This window comes from Paralichthys olivaceus, chromosome 7 (genome assembly GCF_024713975.1).
Source record: "Paralichthys olivaceus isolate ysfri-2021 chromosome 7, ASM2471397v2, whole genome shotgun sequence".
Classification (NCBI taxonomy): Eukaryota; Metazoa; Chordata; class Actinopteri; order Pleuronectiformes; family Paralichthyidae; genus Paralichthys; species Paralichthys olivaceus.
In genome coordinates, this window is record NC_091099.1 from 3,662,318 (window position 1) to 3,689,150 (window position 26,833).

General features: G+C 41.4%; 1 protein-coding gene across 1 annotated transcript; it reads left to right on the forward strand.

Annotated features, from left to right (window-relative positions):
- On the forward strand, positions 1-21,968 carry sf3b3 (splicing factor 3b, subunit 3). Its single transcript, XM_020104591.2, has 27 exons — positions 1-141; positions 780-919; positions 1,665-1,820; positions 2,099-2,269; positions 2,763-2,935; positions 3,167-3,308; positions 4,036-4,148; positions 4,431-4,568; positions 4,976-5,079; positions 5,209-5,374; positions 5,458-5,553; positions 6,305-6,377; positions 7,906-8,057; positions 8,570-8,725; positions 8,895-9,050; positions 10,007-10,150; positions 10,431-10,553; positions 10,771-10,925; positions 11,031-11,205; positions 11,799-12,004; positions 12,345-12,501; positions 14,138-14,263; positions 15,386-15,598; positions 15,741-15,839; positions 20,103-20,246; positions 20,365-20,469; positions 20,824-21,968. Exons 2-27 carry the CDS (start codon positions 850-852, stop codon positions 20,962-20,964), a joined length of 3,654 nt encoding a protein of 1,217 aa, XP_019960150.1. The 5' UTR covers positions 1-141; positions 780-849; the 3' UTR covers positions 20,965-21,968.
- The last annotated feature ends 4,865 nt before the right edge of the window (positions 21,969-26,833 follow it).

The window sequence follows — 26,833 nt, forward strand, 5'->3', positions numbered from 1 at the left end:
CCACCTGACGCGACGGCGCGCTGGGTGACGAAGGACCCACAAACGGCGGCTCGTCGTCGGCTTCCGGGAGAATCAGAGAAACAGTTTGAATCAATGAAACTTAATCCAGCAGAAATCAGACTCATCTTATCTAACACGCCGGTAAATATGTCCTTGAATCATTCCGCAACTTGTCCGCGATTAACGGGGCCTTGTTGTGAGCGCAAAGTTTGAACGATGCTAAGTCAAATAGCAAGAAAACAACAGGATGCGTCATGTAGAGGTGGCGCTTTGTATGAATGGAGGCTGTGCAGCCCGCTGAATACAAGTTAACATCCGGCTACATGTGTTCGCAGTGTGGCCTTTAGAACATTCCCGTGTGAAAGTAACGTGTCGTGCGACGCAAGCCAGCGTGGAATCTGAAAGTTAACTTAGCAGCCAACATTCGCGAAAGTTCGCCGGCTAAGCTAATGTCAGTTAGCTAGCGTTAGCGAAGCCTAGCGGTTGCTAGCATGTAAACAGTCATGCTTATGTGTCCCCTTAGTATCTGAACCCCTTTGCTGACTTCTTATAGCTTCACTGTGACGAGTTTATCCGTTTGGAAACGATTTCGTTTGTTTCACAGTTGCACTTCTTACTTTCTAGTGTAACGTAGCTGTGTGTGATCAGCCCAGTTAAACAGAACCCAGCCACGAGTACAATGAGCGGGTTCACAGCCTATTCGGTATCCTTTACTACAGGATTGCATTTGATTATGTTGTTGTTCACACAGTATTGTTTCTCTGCCTCCGGCTCTCCAGTGTTAGCCGGGCCGAGCGCTCAGTTTGCTGCCCCTGAAGGACCTTGTGGGGAAGCCACAGAGAAGGAGCCATGTTCCTCTACAACATCACCCTGCAGCGTGCCACTGGCATCACACATGCCATCCATGGAAACTTCTCAGGTGGGTTTACCCAGGATGCTGTTTGTCTGCACATTTCTGCACGCTTCCTACTGTAGTGCTTATTTTGTCTAACCTTCTTTTCAATCGGGTCATTGTTGGCTTGCTTGTTAAAGTCTCTGTTTACATTTCTGGTGTAGTCTGGCTTTTCTGAATGTGTATATTTGTGTTTGTTCAGCAGGTTAGATTCACAGGCCTGCTCATTTTCAGTGATGGTTTTTGAAGTTTTCAGATGGTTTCCATGGGTTTTTTTTTAATGACAGCACATAAATGTGAAGAACCTCAACACTCCTGATTGTAGCATTGAAACACATGTTTATTCCACATGTTTTCTCATGGCTTCAAATTGAATGCATGGTCAATATATCTCCTCTCGTCTTGGGAAACTAAAATGACTTGCCACAACTTGGGTTTGATGTTTAAAATGAATCATGATGGTGCCTCATTGTGTTGTCATTCTCTCAGCATTTGGTAGAATTAGAAACACACAGTCATAGATTTAACTATTTTTATGGCTTAATAATTGCATTTTTAGGTCGTAGCTTTTTGATTTGCAGCTAATGCGGTTTTTAGAATGTGGCTTTATTTCATTAGGCATCTTCAGGACAAACTATACAGGCTTGGAAAATAGGAAGCAGAATTTAGTAAGAAAAATGGTGAACTATCTCATGGGCTTTAATTATGATTTGCCATCGCATGACACAATAAACATGCTGAATACTTAAATGAGTTGTTTCTATTTCGGTAGGAACCAAGCTGCAGGAGATTGTTGTTTCCAGGGGAAAGATCTTGGAAATAATACGTCCAGATGCCAACACAGGAAAGGTGCACACTCTGCTCACCGTGGAGGTGTTTGGCATCATAAGGTCTCTGATGGCATTCAGACTCACAGGAGGAACCAAAGGTGCGTAACCAAGGTTACTAATTTCACCCACATGCATGTGTTTGAGGTTGTAAACTTGGATTATACAATACAATTTAAAACGACCATTCAAATGTATTTTTCCTGTAGTTTTATTACTTTTCATGATGTGGATTGATGTATGTGCTTAATTAGCCACTGTTTTTGAAGTGGGAAGATTTCTGTCTGATTCCCTTAAATGGAAAATGTTTGATCTTGATGTTTGTCAACTCTTTGTCAACTTTTATGTTGTGTATCTGTGCTTGTCTGCTTGTTTGTAGATTACATAGTAATCGGAAGTGACAGTGGTCGCATTGTCATCCTGGAATATCATCCATCAAAAAACATGTTTGAGAAGATCCACCAGGAAACGTTCGGGAAGAGCGGCTGTCGGCGTATTGTTCCCGGACAGTTTCTGGCTGTCGACCCAAAAGGCAGAGCTGTTATGATAGGTACGAATATCCGAAAGTTTACACTTGTGTTTGTGTTCTCATGGCAGAAAAGAGCATGTGGTGTGTGTCGTGTTTGCATAATACAGTAAATGTATTAAAAATGTATTATAGTTAGACACCATGTCATTGACTATGTTTATCAAAGCTAGTTGTACTACTTGTATGTATTTCTTACAAACACTGGACTGTTGGATCACATGACAGCAAAGAAGAGCCTGGTTAAACCTTGGCTGGGGACAGATCTGGATTTGTTTTCACTCAGGCATGGTTGTCAATTAAAAAGCACGTGTTGTTTGATATGATGAGTTTTCATGTCTCTTCTCTGACTATACTGGAGACAGATTCAACGTCTCTGATCACAGCACAAGTTTACTCAATGTACGTTCAGATGCTCCCTGAGTTGCTTTGAGGTTGGAATGTGGGAAAAAACATGGACGTGTAGCATTTAAATCACACCTTGATACCTGTGTGTGTGTTTCCTTGTCCTGTCTAGGAGCAATCGAGAAACAGAAGCTGGTTTACATTCTGAACAGAGATGCAGCAGCAAGGCTGACCATCTCCTCACCACTGGAAGCACATAAAGCAAACACACTGGTGTACCATGTAGTCGGAGTCGACGTTGGCTTTGAGAATCCCATGTTTGCCTGCTTAGAAATGGACTATGAGGTGAGGTCATGAAAACGCAACATGCAGAGATTATAAAAGCAGACATGGACCTTCAGAGATCACAGTTGTGATTAGTGTCATGTCTCATCAGGGTAGAACGATTTAACGCCTTTGTTCTCAACACATTTTTCAACCCTTTCTATTGTCTACCCATTAAAAGTTGATGTCATCTTCACAGTGTCTCACACTCTGCCAAACTCTCATCCTGTGATTTCTGTCTGATGTGTCCAGGAAGCTGACAACGACCCAACAGGAGAAGCTGCTGCCAACACGCAACAGACTCTCACCTTTTACGAGCTGGACCTCGGCTTAAATCACGTGGTCCGCAAGTACAGCGAGGCTTTGGAAGAGCATGGAAACTTCCTCATCACCGGTAGGAATTTGTGGTTACACACATCAGGGCTAAAAAAGGTTATATGTCAGCTTTTGCAGTAGTTTGCTGCAAAGGAAAGCAGGAGGCACAAAGCCGTCACACGACTGCGACACAAATGTGGAGCACAGAGGAGCCTTTCTTGCCAAAATCACTGAGTGGGGACAATCGAAATTAGATTTGTCAGATTTGAAATATGGAATTGTTTTTAGTACTTGATTTGTTTTTCAACCACAGGCATGGCTGTAAGATTACAAAACCTTATGACACACACACAAGTGTTGTAGATATGATGAGTTTGTCATGTCTCTTCTCTGACAACACTGGAGAAAGATTCAACATCTCTGATCTCAGCATAAGTTTCAAGCCCACACGGAGACTACTGGAAACTAGACCTGTTTTAGTTTGAAATCTCCAATGGTGTGTTTTGGTCTTGATGGGCAGAAACAGATATTTGGAAAGGTTGACGCGGACTCCCATGCCTCATACATTTTGATTTCACTCACTGGGTTCTTCATTCATTTTTCACGCTCCGATCTCAGATACTGTGGAATAATATGAATGTCACGAATGGACGAAGATTATTTCTGACGCAGAGCTAAAATGTTTGTCAATGCAAATGTTCTTTTCTTTTGTTTTAAAATGAAAACATTTGTGTGGACAAGCCGATCCTGCTTTTGGTTTCCAGCTGTTAAAATTATGACCATAATGACTGTTTGTCTCTCTTCAGTTCCCGGTGGTTCAGATGGACCCAGTGGTGTTCTGATCTGCTCAGAAAACTACATCACTTACAAGAATTTTGGAGACCAGCCTGACATTCGCTGTCCTATTCCACGACGCAGAGTGAGTCGTTAATACACAACAGCATTATAAAAAAAATAACAACGCTTCATACTTCCACACTCTGTGATGTTTTTATGAAGGCTTTGTAAGCTCTAATTGAGTAATCTTGTAAGACAGTTTAATGATTTCTGTGAAAGGAAATATTTCCCTGTTTATGTGAAAGCTGTCATGATTTAATTCATCACAATCCAGCTGTGTCTGGTTACTCTGGTCTCTGTATACACATTTATTTTCATCCTGCTTTTTCTCTGTCCTTCCCTCCCAATCTGTCCCGTCGTCCAGAATGACCTGGATGACCCGGAGCGTGGCATGATCTTCGTCTGCTCAGCCACCCACAAGACCAAGTCTATGTTCTTCTTCCTGGCCCAGACTGAGCAGGGAGACATCTTCAAGGTTACTCTGGAGACAGATGAAGAAATGGTGAGCACAGAAAGTGGGATTCATTTGTTAATCAATAGATTCATCTTTAATTTTTTAATTGTCTCAAACTAAAAAAAAAAAAAAAAAAACTTGATAGTTTTTCAGTTTACATTAATTTAAATGAGACTATGCACTAATGCTGTAAAGTTATACTAACAGTACAAAATAAATATTGAACAGTAGTAATGTATACCACAATATAAAAATATGTAATATATGATACTGCCTCTGATCCCCAGTAATCCAACAAATGGGATATAAATGATGGTTAATACTCAGACACATTATAATCTGTGAAAACCGTGTCAGCGTGTATTACCGCTGGTTTTCTGTTTGCACTTCTTACCCCGCAAGGGTAAAGCAGTAAAAATATATTTTGTTATGGATAATACTGTTTTGTATCGTAGGTCACGGAAATCAGGCTGAAGTACTTTGACACGATCCCCGTGGCAACAGCCATGTGTGTTCTGAAGACTGGCTTCCTGTTTGTTTCCTCAGAGTTTGGAAACCAGTGAGTTTCATGCTGTGTTTGAGCTTTTGTGTTATTTGTCATCTTGTTGTTCTGTTCATGTTCATGCCTCATAAAGAATCTCCTGTCTCCTTTCCTTCGCTCATGTCGTTGTTTCTCTGTTTCCTCTAGTTACCTTTACCAGATCGCTCACCTGGGCGATGATGATGAAGAACCTGAGTTCTCATCTGCGATGCCACTGGAGGAGGGAGACACCTTCTTCTTCCAGCCTCGTCCCCTCAAAAACCTTGTGCTGGTGGACGAACAGGAGAACTTATCACCCATCATGTCCTGTCAGGTCAGTGTGTTAGTGAGTTTTGGTTTATTGGAACAGATTTAGAAAGATGGAGGCTCACTGTCTGCTGCTCTTGGTTTTGACAGATTGCTGATTTGGCCAATGAAGATACACCTCAGCTGTATGTGGCCTGTGGACGAGGACCCAGATCTACTCTCAGGGTCCTTCGTCACGGACTGGAGGTACACACACACATACTGTTTGTAACAGACATGCTTCTGTTCTAAAAGCTGTCACAGTGCAATATGTCTCCAACGTGTGTTTGAGAAGGAACATTTTGTGACCGAGGGAAGTTTGTTTGTTATGGTTGTCAAAATAATGCATTTATTTAGATTCCCTGAGAGGAAAATAATGTTCAACAAGAATTAAGCAGATCAATCACAGTCTGAAAAACCCTAACCCCATAACAGAAGCAGTGACGTCATCTGACCTAAAACATTCAGACCTTTCTGCACCACAATAGTGCTACATTTATGAAGAGGATCATTGAGGTGAAGAATCAGTTGCAGATCTTTGAAAAGGGCAAAAACTTACAAAAAGTTGGTCATGCTATTTTCCGACATACTGCAAAGAAGTAGGTCCTACTCAGGTCAGGTATCGTATCTGCTGCTCTCTGCGTGGCCCAGAATTTGGAGGGAAAACTCAAATGAAAACACGAAAACGTTCAAAGTACAGCAGCGTGAAACTTTAACTCGGCAGGGACATGTTCGGTTTCTGCATCGACGGAGAGTCATCTACATAAAAAAAAAAATATTGCAGCTCCCACACTGAACAGCAGTGAAGAGAAAAAACTCCCTCAAGTGCTGCATCAAATACGACACATGACACCATCCATATTGAGAACCTCATTGAATCGCGTCATTACAGTATCATGATAAAATATTTGATTAATGACAAACATTAAATCCTCTTAACCTCCTCCTTCTCTCTCAGGTTTCAGAGATGGCTGTGTCCGAGCTGCCCGGTAACCCCAATGCTGTGTGGACAGTGCGTAGACACGTGGAAGGTAAAAACATCACTTTGAGATGATAGCTGAATTTTTCTGGCTCTCTGACTGTCTGTCACTTTTTGAACTCATATTCATAAACATGGCCAATGCAAACAACCAATTAAAAAAAAATAGTTATATACCTTATTTAATGTTCCTTGATTGCATGCTAGCTACCAGTTACTAAAAAAACATTTCCACTTTATTTCATTCTTTGTGTTTACTTTCGTAATTGACACCACTTAACCAATGTCAGCATTGAAGTGAGTGGACACAGAAACAAGGTTCAGAGTAAACCGCAGCTTTACTCAGTTTCACATTCTGAGGGCGATGTAATGGGATTAAAGAAACCACAAGTTTCAACACATCCTCAATCCTAAACTGCAGCTAAGCTAATTACTGCATCAGCCCCACTCAACTAGTCTGTTTGTCCACCTGTCAATGAACATAGGTTCAGGATAATGCTTTAACATTTTCTGATGGGTTGGTGCTTTGTTCACGTTTAGATCACACAATGTGCCTCGTTACTCTTCACAAGGTTTGAAATGTTCTCATTAATAAGAAAAACCTTGATAAATTCCTGAACCAGAAGAGCTGCTGCTGTCACACTGAATATTGGAGATAAATGCTGATGTTTATTTTTTTACTGATCTACACTTCAGCTTCAATCTTCAAAGCTTAAATCTTCAAGTATGTAAAATTGTCGCAAACGTTGAACAAAAGTAAATTTCAGGCTGAACTTTGTTGATTTCAGTAATTTAACTCTTAGCAGTTGCTGTAACCTTATAACTTTTAAACATGAATTTCCGTTCAACTGTTTTCAAACTTAGCCTGGCTACTTACGCTCTAAAAGTGCTGCATTTCCAAGCTGAGTTTGCTTCTCTTCCCAGAACTGTCATCCTTTTTGGGCCTGGCGGAAGATGTTTAAGTGTCTTGAAACGTTGCTATATAATTTGATAAGACGGTCTGGTGTCCTGGCGTCTGCATGCAACAGGCTGTCTGTGTTTTTTCTTCAGGACAGTATCAAACCAACATATTGGTGTTTCCAGGAAAGCTTTATTTAACTTAGAATATGCGTAGCCAAATAAAGCTTAAATTTTTTTTTTTTACTGTAAAATTATACACAACACAGAGCTTTGTATTCAAACAGTGCTGCTTCATTCTCCCGTGGTGGAAAATCATTATAAAATTGATCCATGTTCACTTCAAAGTGAAGGAAGTGAGTGTTGTTTGAAGCTTTAGTGGTTTTCTGTTGCTCAAAATGAGGCAAAAATGAAACCATGACCCACTTGTACATTTTAACATGCAAGGTCTAAACAGATGTGGGAGGTCACATCTGCTTAACAGCCTCCTGGACACATTGGATGAATGTTGAGAATATAAATGTCTAGACTCGTATTATATATCCTTTTTATTGTGAACTATGTTGTGTTGTTCCCCTTGCTACGCTGCAGTTTCCCCCGTCATTCATCCCATGTGACCTCAGCAGAACTCCTTCAGCGTTGTGTTTCTAATCACTGTGTTTTGTCTCTGCTTCTATCACTAGACGAGTTTGATGCCTACATCATTGTGTCTTTCGTCAACGCCACTCTGGTTCTGTCCATCGGAGAGACTGTGGAGGAGGTGACAGATTCTGGGTTTCTGGGAACTACTCCCACCCTGTCCTGCTCACTGCTTGGTGAAGATGCATTGGTGCAGGTGAGTGAATAGTTAAATTTTAACCTTTTCAACTTATTAGCAAAGAGGTGGGAGTGCAACAAGATGGAGTTTAATTGGTAGACTTGTATTTACTTGCTTTTGCACCTAACATTACGAATATTGGTCTTGTAGTGTCAGCCAGAGTTGAGCTGCTTGTGCTCTGACTTCATTGCCACCAGCAGCAGAACTGCTAGTTTCCTCGCCAACGATGTCAAATTGTCAGCATTTTAAACACTGATATTTTGACCTTCAAATATTTTGGGGATGACATCTATTCATTTTTGGTCTGAGATGGATCTACAACTCTTGTCAGAAAGCTTTATTTCACTTGTGCATTGAGTTGTAAAAATGTTTCTACTCACCTCAGAAAAGAGGTAAAGAACATAAAAAGTGTTTTTCTCTGCTGGGCCCCCAAGGCAGTGGTAATGGAAACAGTGGAGCAATTAAATTGTGAATAAAACAAATCTCTAGTTTGTCATCTTTATTTTCTCCTCCTCTGTTCCTCCACACAGGTGTACCCAGACGGCATCCGCCACATTCGAGCAGACAAGCGTGTGAACGAGTGGAAGACTCCTGGTAAAAAAACCATCGTCCGCTGCGCGGTGAACCAGCGGCAGGTGGTTATCGCCCTCACTGGAGGGGAGCTTGTCTACTTTGAGATGGACCCGGTAAGAAATGAGAATGTGACAACCAATGTGACTTGATTGTAACTTAAAAACTAATATTAAAGACCAGAACTGAATTTGTCTCTGTGACCATAATAATAAACACAGCAGAGAAGTAGATGACTGAGGTGTATGGTTCTCAGTTCGGTCTCTGTCTCCTTCGTTTCTCCAGTCCGGCCAGCTGAACGAGTACACAGAGCGGAAAGAGATGTCCGCAGACGTGGTTTGCATGAGCCTGGCTAACGTTCCACCTGGTGAGCAACGCTCCCGGTTCTTGGCGGTTGGACTGGTCGACAACACAGTTCGAATCATCTCCCTGGACCCTACGGTAAGAACAGTAACACGAGTCAATACATGAAATAGATCTCAGCACAAAAAGCAACACACAGAAACCTGAATCTTTAAAAACCTCCTCTGTGTGTTTGCCTAAACAGTCTTAAGTGTAGCAACAATATTGTGTCGGGCTCCACTCTTGTTATCTACTTGATACATTTTAATCCTGCATCCAAGTGATTTAGTGTCGACACCAAATGAGAAAGCGGTCTCAGACTTTGAACTCCACCGTAAATAATTGCTGAAAACCACAATTATAGCTGTTGTCAACAGTTCCAGTAACTGAAACTAAACCCCCTGCCAGCCAGAACCATGTTGTTTATTTTCTTATGGGTCAGTAATGAGTAACATTGATGAGAGTTTAGATAAGTTCCTGCAAATGGAAGTTGACTCCTTGTCATGGATGAATTCATTTTTGATTCCACTTGGGAGCTCAGGCATGATCACAATAATAAACTGGACTGATCCATATTTACTTATTAACCAACTCAAATTACCAACCTTTAACACCTAAATGGACCTTTCTTTATTTGTTTTACAAGTCCACATCTGGGTGGGATAATTGTTGGACTCCACAACCGCTCTTGCATCTGTAATCGCTCACTTTCATTTTTTGATGTAGGCCTGTTATTGAGTTAAAGAGTCTGATAAATATTGGCTGAAGATGGGGAGATTTAAAAATTACTATTTGTTTTTTCTATTGTAGAATTACACAATTGATTGAAATGTAAAATAAACTCCTGAAATTATGCAATGCTATTTCCTTTTCCTATAAACCAATCACATCCACCCGGAACCTTTTTTAAATGAGTCACACAGAATGTGACACTTCTGCCTGTAAGACAACAGAGCTCCTTTGTGGGTATCATGTGATTCTCCAGAGAGATGATGGGAGGAGAACTTCTTGTTTATTTCTAGTGTTTTGACCCGGTGAATCTTTATCACGTTCAGGACTGTCTGCAGCCGTTGAGTATGCAGGCCCTTCCAGCCCAGCCGGAGAGTCTCTGTATTGTAGAGATGGGAGGTGTCGAGAAACAAGATGAACTTGGAGAAAAGGGAACCATTGGATTTCTCTATCTCAACATTGGACTTCAGGTATTTTTCATTCACTGACATACGCACATCTCTTAGACCGTCACATCTACTGTATATATTAAACCCATACTTGAAGTCAGAGTGACTTTTCATAGCCAATGAATTAATGTTAAACGCGAATATATCTCACATTAGAGTTGAAACATATCTGCCTTATGAATAATAGAATAACATCTATTTATACCAAGCAATCCCCCTCCATCCAGTACAGTCCTAACTAATATGCATACGTTCTTGTCTATTTACATGTAATATTCACTGTTTGTTTGCCTTTTGTCAGAACGGTGTGCTACTGAGAACTGTTCTGGACCCGGTAACTGGTGACCTGTCAGATACACGAACACGCTACCTGGGGTCTCGGCCAGTCAAACTCTTCAGAGTCAGGATGCAGGGACAGGAAGCTGTACGTGACATTTACATACAATCAACAGTATAATACTGCAATCGTAAATGCTGTTTGCTTTTGTAGTGAACTAATTTGTGAGGAATCTCAATATAAATGTTTAAGCCTTAAGAACCTGTGCGAATATGTGATTTTTAAGTGGACCAAATAACCTGTGATTAATCATAAATCAGGGGATGAATTGTAGTAACACTCTGTAAAACATTCTCTTGCTCAGGTGCTGGCAATGTCCAGTCGCTCTTGGCTCAGCTACTCGTACCAGTCTCGCTTCCATCTGACCCCTCTGTCATACGAGACTCTGGAGTACGCCTCTGGCTTTGCCTCCGAGCAATGTCCAGAAGGTATAGTGGCCATCTCCACCAACACACTGAGGTATGGATACAACACTTGAACTGTTGTTGGTGCATGTCTGCATTTACAAGTGCTGTGACTTGACTTCCCTTTTCCTCATTCCTCACATCACTATCTGTCCGGCAGAATTTTGGCTTTGGAGAAGTTGGGAGCCGTCTTCAATCAGGTGGCCTTTCCTCTGCAGTGCACTCCCAGAAAGTTTGTGATCCACCCAGAGACCAATAACCTCATTTTGATCGAGACTGACCACAATGCCTACACGGAGGCGACCAAAGCTCAGCGAAAGCAACAGATGGCTGAGGTAAGAAATGCAAACTCAATAAAACAGAAAGATCATTCTCATCTAAAATCATATAACAGCTGTTCTTCATCACTGAGGAAACTATTAAAGCACCAAATAATCTGCTTTGACATTTTGTGGGTGCTGGGGGGGGGAGTGTAATCTCCTGATGACTCTTGTCAAAGTCTGCTGTTGTTAATCATCATCTATGCTTAAATTTCTGCAACACTGAGGCCCTGTTCAACGCTATCAAAGTCACTTTTGTGTGATCCGATCAGCTTGAAGTACGTCATTTTCCCCCCAGGAATTAGCCTCCGTCTCCAGTGACCGTATCTCACCTCTCAGCTCTGTATGCAAACAAAACATCTACATCATTTCTGGTTACGATGACAAAATACAATATCATTTTCAGCCAGGAAGACTATGGCACAGGGGTCTGATGTCAGTGTGGGATTTATTTTTAGTTCTTTGAGTTGTCTGAAAATAAATAAGTTACAGACTTCAGTCGTCAGTTGAGAAGGCCCCCGGCTGAATTAGTTTTGTCAGTCAAATCGGTGCCCTTTTTATTTTAAGCTGCATCATCGTATGCTTGAAATCTTGTGTTGCCCATGCAGGAGATGGTGGAGGCTGCTGGTGAGGATGAAAGGGAACTGGCTGCTGAGATGGCCGCTGCCTTCCTCAACGAGAATCTCCCAGAAGCCATCTTTGGTTCGCCTAAAGCTGGAGCCGGGCAGTGGGCTTCAATCGTGCGACTGGTAAACCCCATACAGGGTACAACATTGGACCAAGTGCAGCTGGAACAGAACGAAGCTGCTTTCAGGTGAGCAGGACTAAGGTCACAGATCCAGGTTTCCTCTAGTTTAGGACTGAATGAAAACAGCTGAATGGCCAAGAGGTAAAGGTGGGAATCAAAGCAGAAACAGGGCTCAGTGTTCGGAGAATGTGGGGTCATGTTTAACTCTGAGAAGACGCAGAACATTTATTCCCACGAAGGAAGGAAAGAAGGGGCCATTAACACTTTAATAGATGGAAATGTTTGTTTAAACGTCAGGAAATGATTTATATGAAATGTTGCTGACGTTGTAGGATCCTCAAATACATGTTTCGTTTTAAAGAAAATACCACTTTAGCCTGATGTCAATGTGTTTTATATTTTTCAGTGTCGCAGTGTGTCGCTTCCCCAACACGGGAGATGACTGGTATGTTCTGGTTGGTGTAGCCAGAGACATGATTCTCAACCCCAGATCGGTGGCCGGCGGCTTTATCTACACCTATAGGCTCATTGGTGGCGGGGAGAAGCTGGAGTTTGTGCACAAGGTGGATTTAACTGACACTCGTGGTTTTGAATGAAATTATTCCCTCCTTTCTTTCTTTCCCTCTCCCTCCATAACCTCATCGCTGATTGGATAATGATTTTAGCTGCATTTTTTTTGTTTTATTAGATATTTCTTTTTAAAAGAACTGAACTTGATACTCACTCAGTCACATTGAGCAGGCAAGAGGAAAGAAAAACAAGTTTCAAATGCAGATTGTGCAAAAACTGCAGCGGTAAGGTTGAAGCTCTGTTGCACCTTTCAAGCAGCAGAACAACCTGATTTGACAGTTTCTGAATAGATTCTCATTGTCCAGTCGGGTTTAGGGTTAAACATGACGCTAAAGTAAATTCTTGTAATTGATCAGTGTGGGAACTCTTGTGTTCCACACACTTGTCTTTGATTTGCATCTGTAAACAGATGTTCAGAAATGAACTTCCTTTTTTCAGTGTTTATTGGTAACCTCACCAATTCAATTTGTTCACAGATTTACTAAGTCTAATTTTTTATTGAGGCCCATCCAAAATTGTTTATGGAATTATTTGTTAACATCACTTTTCAAGCACAATAGACCAGTTCTTATCATATGAGCTCATCCTGTTGTCCTTTCTTTGCCTGTAGGTGGCGACCTCTGACTTGTGTATTGTGCATGTCTAGACTGCTGCTGTCAATGTGATGTGCTGCTTAGTGATTTTGACTGAGGCTGGGTACAGTTCCACTTGTGGAGAGACAGTGTTAAATTAGTGAAACATTAATTTGAAAGTTACTGTTTGAGATGGCTGCTGGGATTTGGATTGGTCCTGAGGGAGGAGAAAAATGACCAAAGTGCATCGGGCAGAGCTTAGATAAGTTTAAGTGACACCAAACATGAAGCAAAGCACTTCTCCCGAGGCATTTCCCCAGAAACCCGAGAAGGGTCGAGGTCATCAGGGTGACTCAGCCCACTTGCATTCGTTACCTGATGTGGATTAACTGGGGAAGTGACTCACTAGTGTTGTATTGCACAGTGGTGTCAACCACTACTCATCATATTAGTGGGATTTCCCAACCACTTAACCAGACTGAATGTTTTAGACAAGTCTAAACTTTTACTCATGCGCTACACTGATGTATCATAAGGACAAGACTATGCTGTGGGAAGTAGTTCTAGATATTGCCATCAGTGAGAAAAAGGAAATAACAGAGGATAAGAGGTCAGGACTGCAGCATGATAATGACATGAGGGGAAAATAACTAGATAATGGCTTTAGATGATGGATGAGCACAGTCTCTAGACCTGCACCCCACTGTGCTATTTGGTGATAAACTGAACAGAAGGTGAAAGACGAAACCGCTTCAAATTTAACACATTCATGGGAACTGTCTCAACAAATTGCAGCCTCTCTGCTGTTCTTGCTGAGAGATGAACTACAGCCAGAGACATAAGAACATCTGCTGCGCTTCCACACCGTCCCTGGATTCCTCTTGTTATCTAAGGAGGTTCAGAACCCTTCTGTCTAAAGCTGTGTTTAGTAAGACATGGGACCCTTCTTCAAAAACCAGATTTTCTACAAAGCTTAATCCAAATGTAGATTCTCCTGAAACCTGTCCAATATAATCCAGCGATGTGTGTTTTATTAATCCTGTGTTCTGATTGGCAGACCCCAGTAGAAGATGTGCCTTTGGCCATTGCTCCATTCCAGGGACGAATTCTGGTGGGAGTTGGTAAACTCCTGAGGATCTATGACCTTGGAAAAAAGAAGCTGCTGCGCAAGTGTGAAAACAAGGTAAGCCACAGTGTAGCTACCAAATACACAAACTTGCCGTCTTCAAACATTTCATTTCCAACTATTACATGGTTTTTCTTGTCTCAGAATGAAGTGGATTATATGCACACACATTCATTTGTACAGTTTCTTCAACTGACCTCTTTTTATAAGCAACATATTTTAGATGTTGTCATATAACTAAATAAGATATAATTTCTGGTTGTGAACTGTGGACAAGGATTTTGTGGCTTTAACATTCTGCAACTAAATACGTTCACCTTTATTCTCAACCTTTTAAAATAATAATAAACAACACAGCCCAGTTCTTTATTTGTATCACGTCTCAGGCTTAAGTAAAAGCTGCACACATTTATCAGAAAGGTCACTATAGAAATACATTTACATTTACTCCAACGTCCAGACAAATCAGGTTTAGGCAAGAAATGTAATAACATTTACACAGTCTATAGTAGGTTGAATTACATAACATTGGTGATTAATGCATTTAAGACATTGCCTCACAGAGCATACTGTTGGCATTAGGATAGAGATCTCATGCTGTGTTCTTTATACTGGGCACTAAAATGATCAGCCTGTAAATGAAATGTGCGATATATTGGAAAGACAGGCTCTTAAAAATGAAATGCTCTAAATGAAGCCTGAAGACATGGGCTGTTTTTGTGTCATCTGTATTTTATTGTGTGTGTGCGTGTGCTGAACATGTGCTGTTTAAAAAAAGATGCTTTATGATGATTTAACTGCTGGTTTAATAAGCTTTGCTGAAATCTAATGAGGCAGGGAAAGCAGTCGCCAAGTTTGGGAAGCCTTGAAACACATAGAACGGCTGCTGTCTTCAGTTAGAGCTACACAACGTCCCTGTGGAGGTCCTGTAATACAAGCCAGATCCAGCAGCCAATCATGACATGAACTTACTGAAAAAATAACTTAAACCAACAACAAATAAATAATGATTGGTCCATGTCCCAGCTGTTAACATGGATCAGTTGGGGTTTATGACCTTTAGTGGGAACACATCTATCCCCTCATTCATCTTTATATACAGTTTATGCACAATATTCATGGTTAGTGTGTTTTAATCTAACTCAACAATGTGTTTTTTGTTGTTCTCCTCCATTGTAGCACGTACCCAACCTGGTGTCTAGTATCCACACCATCGGCCAGCGAGTGATTGTCACTGACGTCCAGGAGAGTCTGTTCTGGGTTCGGTATCGACGTAACGAGAACCAGCTCATTATCTTCGCTGATGACACGTATCCCCGCTGGGTGACGACAGCCTGTCTACTTGACTATGACACCATGGCCTCTGCTGACAAGTTTGGGAACATCAGCATCGTAAGTACAGGGACAAGGATTATTAGTTTTGTTTGAGAAGGTCTCGTACCCCTGCACAATTGTCTTTTTGCAAGAAATATAGAAAAAATCGAACCCAATCAAACAAGAATTACATCCCCTAATATTTCGTTTAATCTACCAGGTGCGTCTTCCTCCCAACACCAGCGATGATGTGGATGAAGACCCCACAGGAAACAAAGCTTTATGGGACAGAGGCCTCCTCAATGGAGCATCACAGAAGGTAGAGTTCAAATTCTTTTAGACTTAATTTCAAATGGTCTACATTCAATAGCCAGTTTGTAATAAATCCATAATCATCAAGTGAAAACATGCAGATTGTTTCAACATTACACAGAAACCCCTCATTCACAAAAATATAAAGCTCTTTAATTCAGTGCTTTGTTGAAGCCTCTCTGCCAGTGATTACAGCGTCTAGTCGTCTTCGGTAAGTCTCTACAGGCTCTGCTCCAAATGTCTGATGGGGTCTGGGATTTGGGTCATTGCTAAAGGGGAGTCCAATCTAAGTTCACCAGGTTTTAGTCAAGGACCTCAAGTCTTAGTATTCCTGCTGCTGACAGGCACCACCATAGCATGATGCTGCCACCACCACCTTTCACTGTAGGGCTGGTACAAGTAGTGCCTGGTGGTTGCCAGACAAAGTCCTGGGGAATTCTGCTCAAAGGATAAAAATGGTCTCGCCAGAGTCCATGAAATGTTATTTGACAAATTAAACAGGTTGTCATGCTTTTTGTTCCCAAGTGGATTCCATTAAGCTTCTCTACCATCAAGACCTGATCAATAGAGTACAGCTGAGACGAGTTTCTCTCATAGCTGCAGAGAACTTCTGACGCTCTGTTAGATTGACCATTGGATTCATGGTCACCTCCTGATCAAAGCATCAAAGCTTTTCTTGCCTGGGTTGTTGGGTTATGCTGGAAGACCAACACACAAGAGTTCTGGTTCAGGATTGGTGAGAATGATAGTAAACCAAAGACTAGATTGACCCAACAGACGATCCCAGGTAAGAATAAGAGTTTATTGCATTCCACTCACTTGCTGGCAGTATGATTCTCCTAAGCAACATCCCAAACACAACAGCTGAGGGACACGTTTTTATTCATCAAATTCTTCGTAAATGTTGCTAAAATTTTTTAGTTAAAAAATGTTTTTCAGTCCGATAGTTTCGTTTTAAAACTGGAGCTCTTTAGGAAACTGATCACCGACAAGCGTACACGTCTACCTCCTCCCTTCAGTGAAACTGGATCTCCATCATGTCACCGTTCTTAGCACAGGTTTCTGAAGCCGGCTTTATTTCAATTTGCTAGAAGCTGTCATAATGACGAATGGAGGAATTAATTAAAAAAACAGTTTACTCCGGACAGGACTAGCAAAACCTACTGTACATCAAAGGGTCTGAATACTTTTACAACTTAATTATTTAGGTGTAGATTTTTTTTTTTGAAATTAAGAAATGAAGCAGAGGTTTGAAAGCGAAGGTGAAGATTTTACCGTTAAAGTGAATTGTCTGAATACTTTGTGCAGTAAATATGTAAAGACAAAGCACAAGAGAGTTCTAGTGATTAAATAAAGTTGCTTCAGGCGTCAGCGTGTTACAGGAAGAACCTGTTGCTGTTGAGCTCAACATCTGAAACTATTCAGGTCAACTGCTTCTACAGCTGAAATCTTAGAGCCGGGCTCTGTCCTGATACACTCATCTGCCTCCTCCACTGCTCAGACCTCGACCGCAGACACAACACACATGCTCTCACACAAACTGCACAACACTGTAAACCACAAGTTTAACCTACACTCAGATGCAACACAACTCGCACACACAGCATCACATATCCCACATTTCAAGGCTGGTCAGAAACTGTTTAGGTAGCAGATCAACTGGGAAAGTCCCTATAATTCAAACATAATGAGTTGGTCCCAGTTGTCTTCATGACAGTGTTTGTTCGCTATTTCTGCCTGAGCGCACATTGACAATTTTATTTGAATGTGGAAATGTACCGTGTCTGTTTTTAGATGTTGGTGTGGTTGCCTGGATTTTTCCTTTATTCAGGAGTGTGTGTGTGTGTGTGTGTGTTTCACATCTGGCTGGTTGAACTTAATAAACCATTCATGACTTGGCTAAATGCCGTCTTACATTAGATTAGATGCATTCCTCAGTTATTTGATTAATGTACCTCAAAAGATCAAGAATGCACAGATGTCTGTTGCAAAATGAAAGGGCCGACTGTCCTAACCCCCAAAAGTCAGTGTGTGAAGATGATTTCTGTCACGCTGTTCCCAACCATCTCTCATTTTTATTCAGCGTAAGAATTTTATTTGCTCGTAATATTTCACGATTGTCTAAACATGCACTGCACATATATAGTGATCTCAAAAGTTTAAAGAGTAGGTCAAACATTTACATCAACCACACTGGGACTCACATACAGTCTATGGAACAGAAGTTGGTTTTTAATTACGTTTAAGCTTGAATTCATAAAGGAATTTAGTAATCACAACCTCTTATTCACTAAAATATTCACCAAGTGGCTTCTTTTACAAGTTGTCATCTACTTACATGTTGTAGTTCTTCTATCAATGACACAGATATTAACATGCTGTAATAAAACAACAAATAAGAATATGGGACTGATAACTGCTGAGTGGAGAAAACCAAGGGATTCTTCTTCCATTTCTCAGAGCAGCACAATCAGACTGAGTGCTGATCAAACATTGGCCATACAATGGAATCAAAGATCAGGTTTTGCTGCTCACTAGAACAATTTCACACTTATTAGATCGATTAAGATTAATTGGTTTTGATTTCCGCGACTCCACATAATTTTTCAGAGGTTCTATCAATCGAAAATTTCAATGACTCACCCTAAATTCTAAGCTACCCGAGTAGCATGGCTCTATGGAGGGCAATAATTATCGCTTCGTCTAGAATGAAACAACTCGTGAGCCGCTGGATGGATTTGCACCAGAGGACGAATCCTCGTGACTTGTGTGAGCCCCAGGTTTTTCTTGTGGTTGACATTTGTTGTCAAGAGAAAAATGTCGTGACATCCATTGGATGAGATTTGTGCACATGGTCCCCTCAGGATAAACTGCAGTCACTTCCATGATCTTCTGACTTTTCATGTTGTTTCAGTTATTAAATGGACCAAACAAAACAAATATTGCATTCAGCAGCCTCTGCTGTTCGTGTGTGCAAGTAGCATGATGGCGCTTTATGATATATTGACCCTGGTAAAACTTTTACCTGCTATACGTCAGCTTGTTAGCTCGGCTCAGAATGTTTCTTTGTCCGGCCTCGCTGAGCCACAGGCACAGCCCTCAGGTTTCACTCATGTCAGTGTGCAGTTGTCTTTATCAGTTTTTAAAAAAGAGTCCGTCTGTTCCCTCTCAGGAGATGACTGTGCTTCTTTCATTCAGACCTGTTTCCCATGAGAGGAGGCTGTGTTCTTTAAATGCATGGTCTGCTTTTATCTGGGACAGTGAACCTATTTTTACTTTGTGATTTTTTTTGGTCTCATGGCGTCAGCATCATGCATGTCCTTAATATGGTTTACCCAGTCTGAGGTTTGAGTGATACCCAATGCCGCCTTTGTTTTCAAGGTTCACCCTGATTGTTACTTCCAATTATTGGTTAAGCAGTATTTTTTTGATGATTATTGGATTAGGTCTGACCATCCGGACCAATTTCCTCTACGCAAAGGACGAGTCTGTGTCTGTTTTAGACACACATATAAATATATATTTATTTATATGTGTGTCTAATTTCTTAAGTGTACTCCTTGTTTCCGATGCTATATATGTATTCATGTATGTACGTACAGTTTATATAGGCTCTTTCATTTTTTTAATGTGCTAAAAACATTTGATTTCATTTTCCCCTCATCCATCTACATCCCGGACCCCATAAAGACAAATTAACAGAATTTAGAAGATTTTTGCAAATCTATTAAAAAAGTGAAACGTTAATATTTGACTCTTCTTGGGAACAACATGGCAAAATTGGATCCCCTTTATTAGGGCTATTTTGGTATCTTGTCAGCTTCAATGGAGTCTGTACAGTCGTCCAAAATCAATGTCCTTAGCCCTTTTCAGTTCTTTGTAATACACTTTGAGTTCTTGTCTCCTCTCCAACATTGATTCAATAATCCCAATAAGCAAATTTGTTTACTGTTGTTAACTGATGCCTGGTGGAATGTTGCTGTGTTCATTTTTAATTATAATTAATATAATTATTATATATTATATAATTATAAGACAGATGTTTCCCAATAACAAGTCAAGACAATAACCTAATTTCACCATTTAAATTCTGGTTCTTTACGCCTCTTCACATATAGAGCTTGTGAAGGGGAACCAGATCATTTCTCTAACGGCACATTTGAACCAATTTTCTTAAACATTGAATCATTTTTTTTGTTGTGTGTCAAATAAAAAAAACCCATATCCAACAACAAAAGCTTATTGTTCTCCCTCCACGGTCTCTCTTCAGGCTGAGGTGATCGTCAACTACCACGTAGGTGAGACGGTGTTGTCTCTGCAGAAAACCACTCTGATCCCCGGAGGTTCCGAGTCCCTGGTCTACACCACGCTGTCTGGAGGCATCGGCATATTAGTCCCATTCACCTCACATGAGGTAAGACGCACTGATTCCACACACTTCCGCAAGTTGTAATAAACAATTTTGGATAAACAATTTTGAATAAAACTCTTATTAATCTTTTTGATTGTCTCTCTCTGCTACTTTTCTCCAGGATCATGACTTTTTCCAGCATTTAGAGATGCACATGCGCTCAGAGTTCCCTCCACTCTGCGGTAGAGACCATCTCAGCTTTAGATCCTACTACTTCCCAGTTAAGGTTGGTATCTGTTGTTAGGGTCAATAAGGCGTTGGTTGGTGGAACTGAGCCCATTTCCTTTGAAAAGATAGCGGAGGTCCACCGTCCCTCGCTGGTTACGCTCTCTCCCCCAGTCCAAGACTAACTGGAATTAATTAAAATCAACAAATAAAACATTGTGTGTCTGGGGGAAACATTTCAACCTCTCACGAAAACCTGCAGTTGGCTGTGCAGGTTGTGATGTTCACTCTTCACTGGACTGAGCAGAAATGAGGGAGTGAATTATCAACAAGTGTCCCCACAATCATACAAACTATTGAGTGTCTGTTTGTTTGTGACGAGAATGAACGTTTGTGTCTCTGTCCTTGTCTTCAGAATGTGATCGATGGAGACCTGTGCGAGCAGTTCAACAGTATGGACCCTCACAAGCAGAAGAGTGTGGCAGAGGAGCTGGACAGGACCCCACCAGAGGTCTCTAAGAAACTGGAGGATATTCGCACTCGTTACGCCTTCTAATCGTACACCCAGACGGGATGGACGGATACCCCCCCCCCCTCTTTTTTAATGTCCATCACACCTAGTGTTGTGCCACAGTTTGACCTCTTAAGGACACAGATTGATGGAGACGTATTGATGACCGCGTTACATCATATACGATGTCAGATGCTTGTTAATCCCACACATCGCACAGATAGTACTTGATAACATTCAAAGATTCAAGTGCAGCGACGTGATCAGAAATCTTTTCTCACACAAACTCGTTTAGTTTAGTCGGAGTCAGTTGTTTGTTTGTTGTTTTTACACCTCCCCGCTGCAGCCACGCACACGAAGCCGCAGTTTCACAGATTTATTGCAGGAAATGTTGCCAGAGCCTGGTGTCACAATTGCAGCCAATCCCACGTACAGATGTGTGAACAACCCTCACACAACCACTCAGCAGTGTGAACAGAATTCACACTCACTCTTGCATAAGCAGCTTTCGCTGCGTCATTTTGAGAACATGCACACTGAACCCAAACCATCCGTCATCATCTGCGAGCAACTGAGTGTTAGCTCACACAGAGTAGACCCCTTTGATTTACAGCTAAATATCTTTTTGTATGGTGTGATTATTTTAATGTGTATTGATTTAGAACGAACTGTGATGATGCAGTTCTCCTCAGTCACAGACGGTGTTATTACATCTCTCTCAGCCCCCCCCCCCCCCGGGCCCGACCCGGGTCGTATTGCTCAGTTTGCAGCTGCGAAACCAAACGGCACCCGACCTCTTAACGAAGTCAGAGCCTCGGGCACAGAAGAAGTGCAGCCTTACTGTGGCATTAGACGCCCGGTGAACTCAGACTAAATAAGTGGGTGGAAGAATACTGAAGGTTTGCACTGGGTGTTGTTCCTCTCAGTCCAGTAAATTCCCAACCTCAGCCACAGACATTACATTCCACAGTAGTCACTGAATTTAGGGGTTTGTGGGCCCGGGGCAGTGGTCTGTTTTGTAAATAAAGATGTTTTTTTGTACTTTATAACACCAAGTGTTTGTATATCATTTCATGCCACTAGTGTGTGTGGGCAGGACAATCACACAAAGGCTTCATGACTACAGAACCTCGGTCGAGTTATGGGTTGAATGTTCCTGCCAGGATGTAACAGGGTTTCTGTGGGGTCTAAAGAAGCCTTGAGACAATCATCTGAATCTTATTCTCTCTGATATTCCTCCTCATGTCTGAAGTGGATTCAAACTTCGTTCATTATCGTCTTAAAAACTCAACACCAGTGTGTGGTGGGATGTAACAAAGTACATTTACTTCATTACTGTAGTTGGGTACAATTTATGTATCTGTACTTCATAGATTTCTTTTCAGGTACTTTTACTCAACTACACGTATCAGCAAGTAGATTACTTTCTGCTCCACTACGTTTTAACGAAGCTTTGCGTTACATGTTCATGTTGCTTAATCAACAACTAGATGGTTATTGATCCACCGATCCCTGAAATCGAGGCAGAGACTCGACCGTAATGATGAAGTAGACCGACGCCTCGTGGAATAGGTTACTGTTCCAAGTACTTAGAAATGTTCATACTTTTTTTAGATATTAAAACCAGTGCTTACTTGCTATTACTCCACAGTAGAACTTATACTTTTACTTTAGTTTATTTTTGTCTTTTTATTTGTACTTTTATTGTTTTGAGTATTTCCTCTGAACCCGAGAATCGGGTCAGTAACTCGTTAAGTATCTGTGTAATAGAGGTGAAGCAGAGGGGAGCAGGCGCTTCAGTCTGGCTGTGGCCGGAGATGAAAACAACCGTCTACCAGTTTCTCGCAAATGAACATGTTACTTCTCGGTATCGGTTTTGTCGTCATGGGAGCTTCTTCATCAAGTATCCGGCCGCGCTTTTAGGTGTTGGAACACAAATGTAAAACTAAAACCACATTGTACTGGAACAGCTTTTCAACAGTTAAAAACCCCTTTGAATAAAACAACACTTAAAATTGAAAGTACTTTTTAAAATGAAGCTTTAAAGGTACAGTGCGTAGAATTTTGTGACATCTAGTGATGAATTTCATGTTGCGGCTGAACACGCCTCGACTCACCCTGGTACTTCTGCACATGCGATGGGAATTTGCCTCTGTGGGAGAAAGGCTCAGAACTTTGCCAGACTAAACTTTCCCTCTCAGAACAATGGCATTGTAGAGTTTAACCACGGCAGGTTTTAAAAATAAGACAAAATAGTTCCCTGTGGCTCGTCCCTAATTGGAGGAGTTGGCATTAGAGAAACCTCTGGACCCATGAAAATGCCCGACCTAATGAAAATCACCGGTTTCACATGCTCCTGCAGCGACGACTGCTCAGGAGGGTACGATGGCCTTTAAAGTGGCGGCAGCGTCGAGTCTTGTAATGCGGGGATTTTTCACTAAAATAAGAAAAATATCCCTTAACAAGGATATTACATTTCAGTGGCTTAGACCTTTTCTGATCGAGCAACAGATACGGACCTGCTCACTTCAGCTGCGTGTGTGGATTTGAATTTTATTGAATTTAAATCTGTGGCTTTCCGTCACTGTGGCTCTTTCCAGTGGCAGATGTTCCTGATATCATTTCAAAGTTGATGATACTTTGCCTTATTTTATTTTCTACTCATCTGATAACAGCGCATTTGACCTTACACGAGGATACTTTTTAAATCTGCTTATCAAGGAGAGATGTTATTAATGACAGGATCTCCTGCAGTGCAAACATGGAAATTCATTCCGTGGTTTTTGTGTGATCCTGCAGAGAGAATCTCCCCGGTGGAGGTATTTATAGAAAATGTCAACTGTAGTGTAGTTTGTGTGTAACCCTGCAGAAAAGAACAACCAACAAACAAAACGGGCGAAAATAGAAGTAGAGTTAAAAGTATTCGAATTCCTCCGAAATAATTTAGTAAAAACCAGACATGCTTTGTGCCTCGTTAAGACGATGTGTGAGAGCAGCCTCGTTCACATTTGTCTGTTTTTAGAGGTCACACAATACTTGTGGTTAACTGTCAAAAGGGAATTAAACTTCCTGCGTCAATGCAGCTTCACAAGTCACGTTGCCTCATCCTTTATCACACACGACCCCAGAGCAGTAAATGGCCGCCTCATTAACCGCGCAGGTTGTTGTTGTGCGAACACACCGTCGTCGCGCGGCCAGCGGCCGGCCGACGTCCAGGGTCGTGACCCCGGGTTAAAAGTGGCTGACGTCAAACTGCATTCCGCTGTCACCTGAGACATTTTAAATCTGCTCAGATCATCTGTGGCTTTAAGTTGAGAAAGTGTCTGTTCTTCTTCCCACAGCAGCAGTTGGTGAAACGTCGTTTCGGACGTTGCAGGCTCTTGTTTTTACTTCCACCGCATGTTGCAGCTTCTCAATTGCAATCTTGAGTGTGATGAAAGAATGTGTTTCCCTGAGGTTGTTTACGCTCTGCGTGAGGCTGTTGCACAAGGAAAATTACTTGTGTAATTCGATGTTTAATTATATGAATTATGTGAGGAACAATGCTCGTCTGTCAACATGAAAACCGAGGTCCGACATGTTAATGTGCCACTTTCATCTGCAGCCCCTGACAGGTGAAAAAAACACAGACTGTGAACTGTGTTATTTTACATCGTAATAACATAGTTATTACTGTGACAGTGGTTAATAAGAGTGAAATTCATGAGCATCAGTTGTTTGAACTTGAATTTATGAGTATTTCACAGGATGCGAAGAGTCAAACTTAAAAAAGCTTTTGGCGCATTCGAGACAACTCCGAATTAAACCGTCTGAGGAGCGAGCAGGAGGTAAAGCATCTGGTTCGTCAGCTCGAGATTGTCATCATCAAGAATAGAGACTCTCAAGGTTCATCTGATCCCAATGCCAGAGGCAGCTAATCTAAAGGTTTCTCACACACAATATTAAATATATAGAAGATTAATCACACATGCAAACAGAAATGAGCCGTTTAATAATCAAAAGACAGACATATCGAGGAAAGGTACAGAAACGCTAAAATGAAAACAAAAATGAACTTTATTAAACAAGGTTAAAAAGTGAGAAGTAGTTTATTGTTGTAATTATTGTGTTTATTACAACTTTAAATTATTCATTATGAAATATCATCACAAAAGAATCAGCACATTTGGAAATAGATGATTTATCACTGGATGACAATATCCATATTATATTACATATCGTCAATTTCCAAATATACTGTCTCCTAAGTGAACAGTATTATCTTCAGATATCTAGATCTCCAATGTAAAAAACATGGCGGCCTCCGTAGAGAGGGTCCCCTCGATGTAAATAAAAAAAAAACGAACTAGTGAAAACATCATGAGGATTGTTCTACCTAAGTCTTACACAGTGGACCTTTGAGTAAAATGTTCTCTGACACCAAAAGTTCATCTGAATCTGACCAAACGTCATAAAGTTGTGACCTTAAAAAGGAAATATCAAACAGGGACATGACCTGAAGGGACTTCCTCATTTTTTTCTCTGCAGAAAATTTACATCTGAAAGTATTTACTGCTGTTGGCAAAGAAAAAAAATGCTCACATGTAGGTTTTTGAGCAATTTAGATATAATTGCAATGTGGACATCTCACGTGCTCCGTCGGTGCCATGTGGCATTCATTTCTAAAGGCTGTTCACTGGTGTCCATGTTTCCATGAAACTGCAGGAGGTAAACGGCAGCTCTGTTTATGAGCCAAGTAGAGGAAGTCCGCTACGCCATGTTCAGATTTTGGTTTATCATGAGGGAAATATTCACGTGAATACCTTGTGTAAAATATGAAATAAATGGGCATCTACATATTCTACGTTCATGTCGGAATAATTGGAGAAAAAAAAAATTCTCGACCAAGAAAATTCGGAACGACAACTGGGAAAGCAGCCGATCTGTTTTCTTTGCTGTTTGTTAACATGCAGATATTGGAACGAGGTGTCGACACATGTTTTCACCGCGCCCACGCTCCACATTCCGACTTCAAAGCGCACGAACACCCTGAACTCGGGAAATGTGACCTTCTGTGGGAACACCTGAAAACACAGTTAAAACTTCAGAGTCCAGTCCTGCCCGTGCTGCTGACCAGCCTCCTCAGCGCAGTCAAGAAATGTTTGCTGAGTTAACGTCAAATTGTTTTTCAATCACGAGCTGCGAGGTGAGAAAACACGAGCACGTTGGCCTCTGACGCCTCTGACGCCTCTGACTTGTAATTCCGTTGGACACGGGTCATAAATTTCTCCCGCTTGGTGACAAGAACAACAAACATGTCAAATGAATCATTGCTGCAAATACACAAAGGTGAATGTGAGGAATACTTTGTATTGATTTGTGTAAGATGCTTCGGGGCCTCGTTGTTAGAATCTGTCTCTGGAACTCGTCCTCTCCACTCGGAGTTTCTCCCCATGTTCTCCTCGTGGCTCTCACTTCAGCGGAGCCATGGGAGAATACTCTCTTACCCCCTCAGCTCATTAGGTGTCCGACTGGTAAACTCCTGGTGCCTCGGCCTTTGCCCCTGTGCATGCTGGGTCAACCAACATGCAAAGAAAGTGTAATTCAGAAGACGTGGTTAAACAAGACAACAAAACCTTTCCTGCTTTTACCCAAATGTCTTCACACCTCTCCCTCAGACGTCATTGAGTCTTATCTTTATCTTCTGGGCTCTTGGATTTGTGAACCTCTTGGCAAACTTTCCAGTGAAGTGCAAGAACGCTTCGGACTCAGCACATCAAAGATACGTGCCGCACACCATGAGCCACCAGGGTGTCCGGCTTTTATCTTTTTTGATAAACTCAACTCCACATCCATTAAATAAAAATAAAAAGGAAGCTCAGAAACACGTTGACGGAACAGTTTGAACGTCTGGCAGCTATTATTGAATTATTCC

Bases quoted from the DNA above. Each gene is read 5' to 3' on its own strand.
- sf3b3 (XM_020104591.2), top strand. From the start codon at position 850: ATGTTCCTCTACAACATCACCCTGCAGCGTGCCACTGGCATCACACAT. The intron at 10,554-10,770 runs GTACGTGACATT...TCTCTTGCTCAG, and splicing joins GGATGCAGGGACAGGAAGCT to GTGCTGGCAATGTCCAGTCG. The intron at 11,206-11,798 runs GTAAGAAATGCA...TTGCCCATGCAG, and splicing joins GAAAGCAACAGATGGCTGAG to GAGATGGTGGAGGCTGCTGG.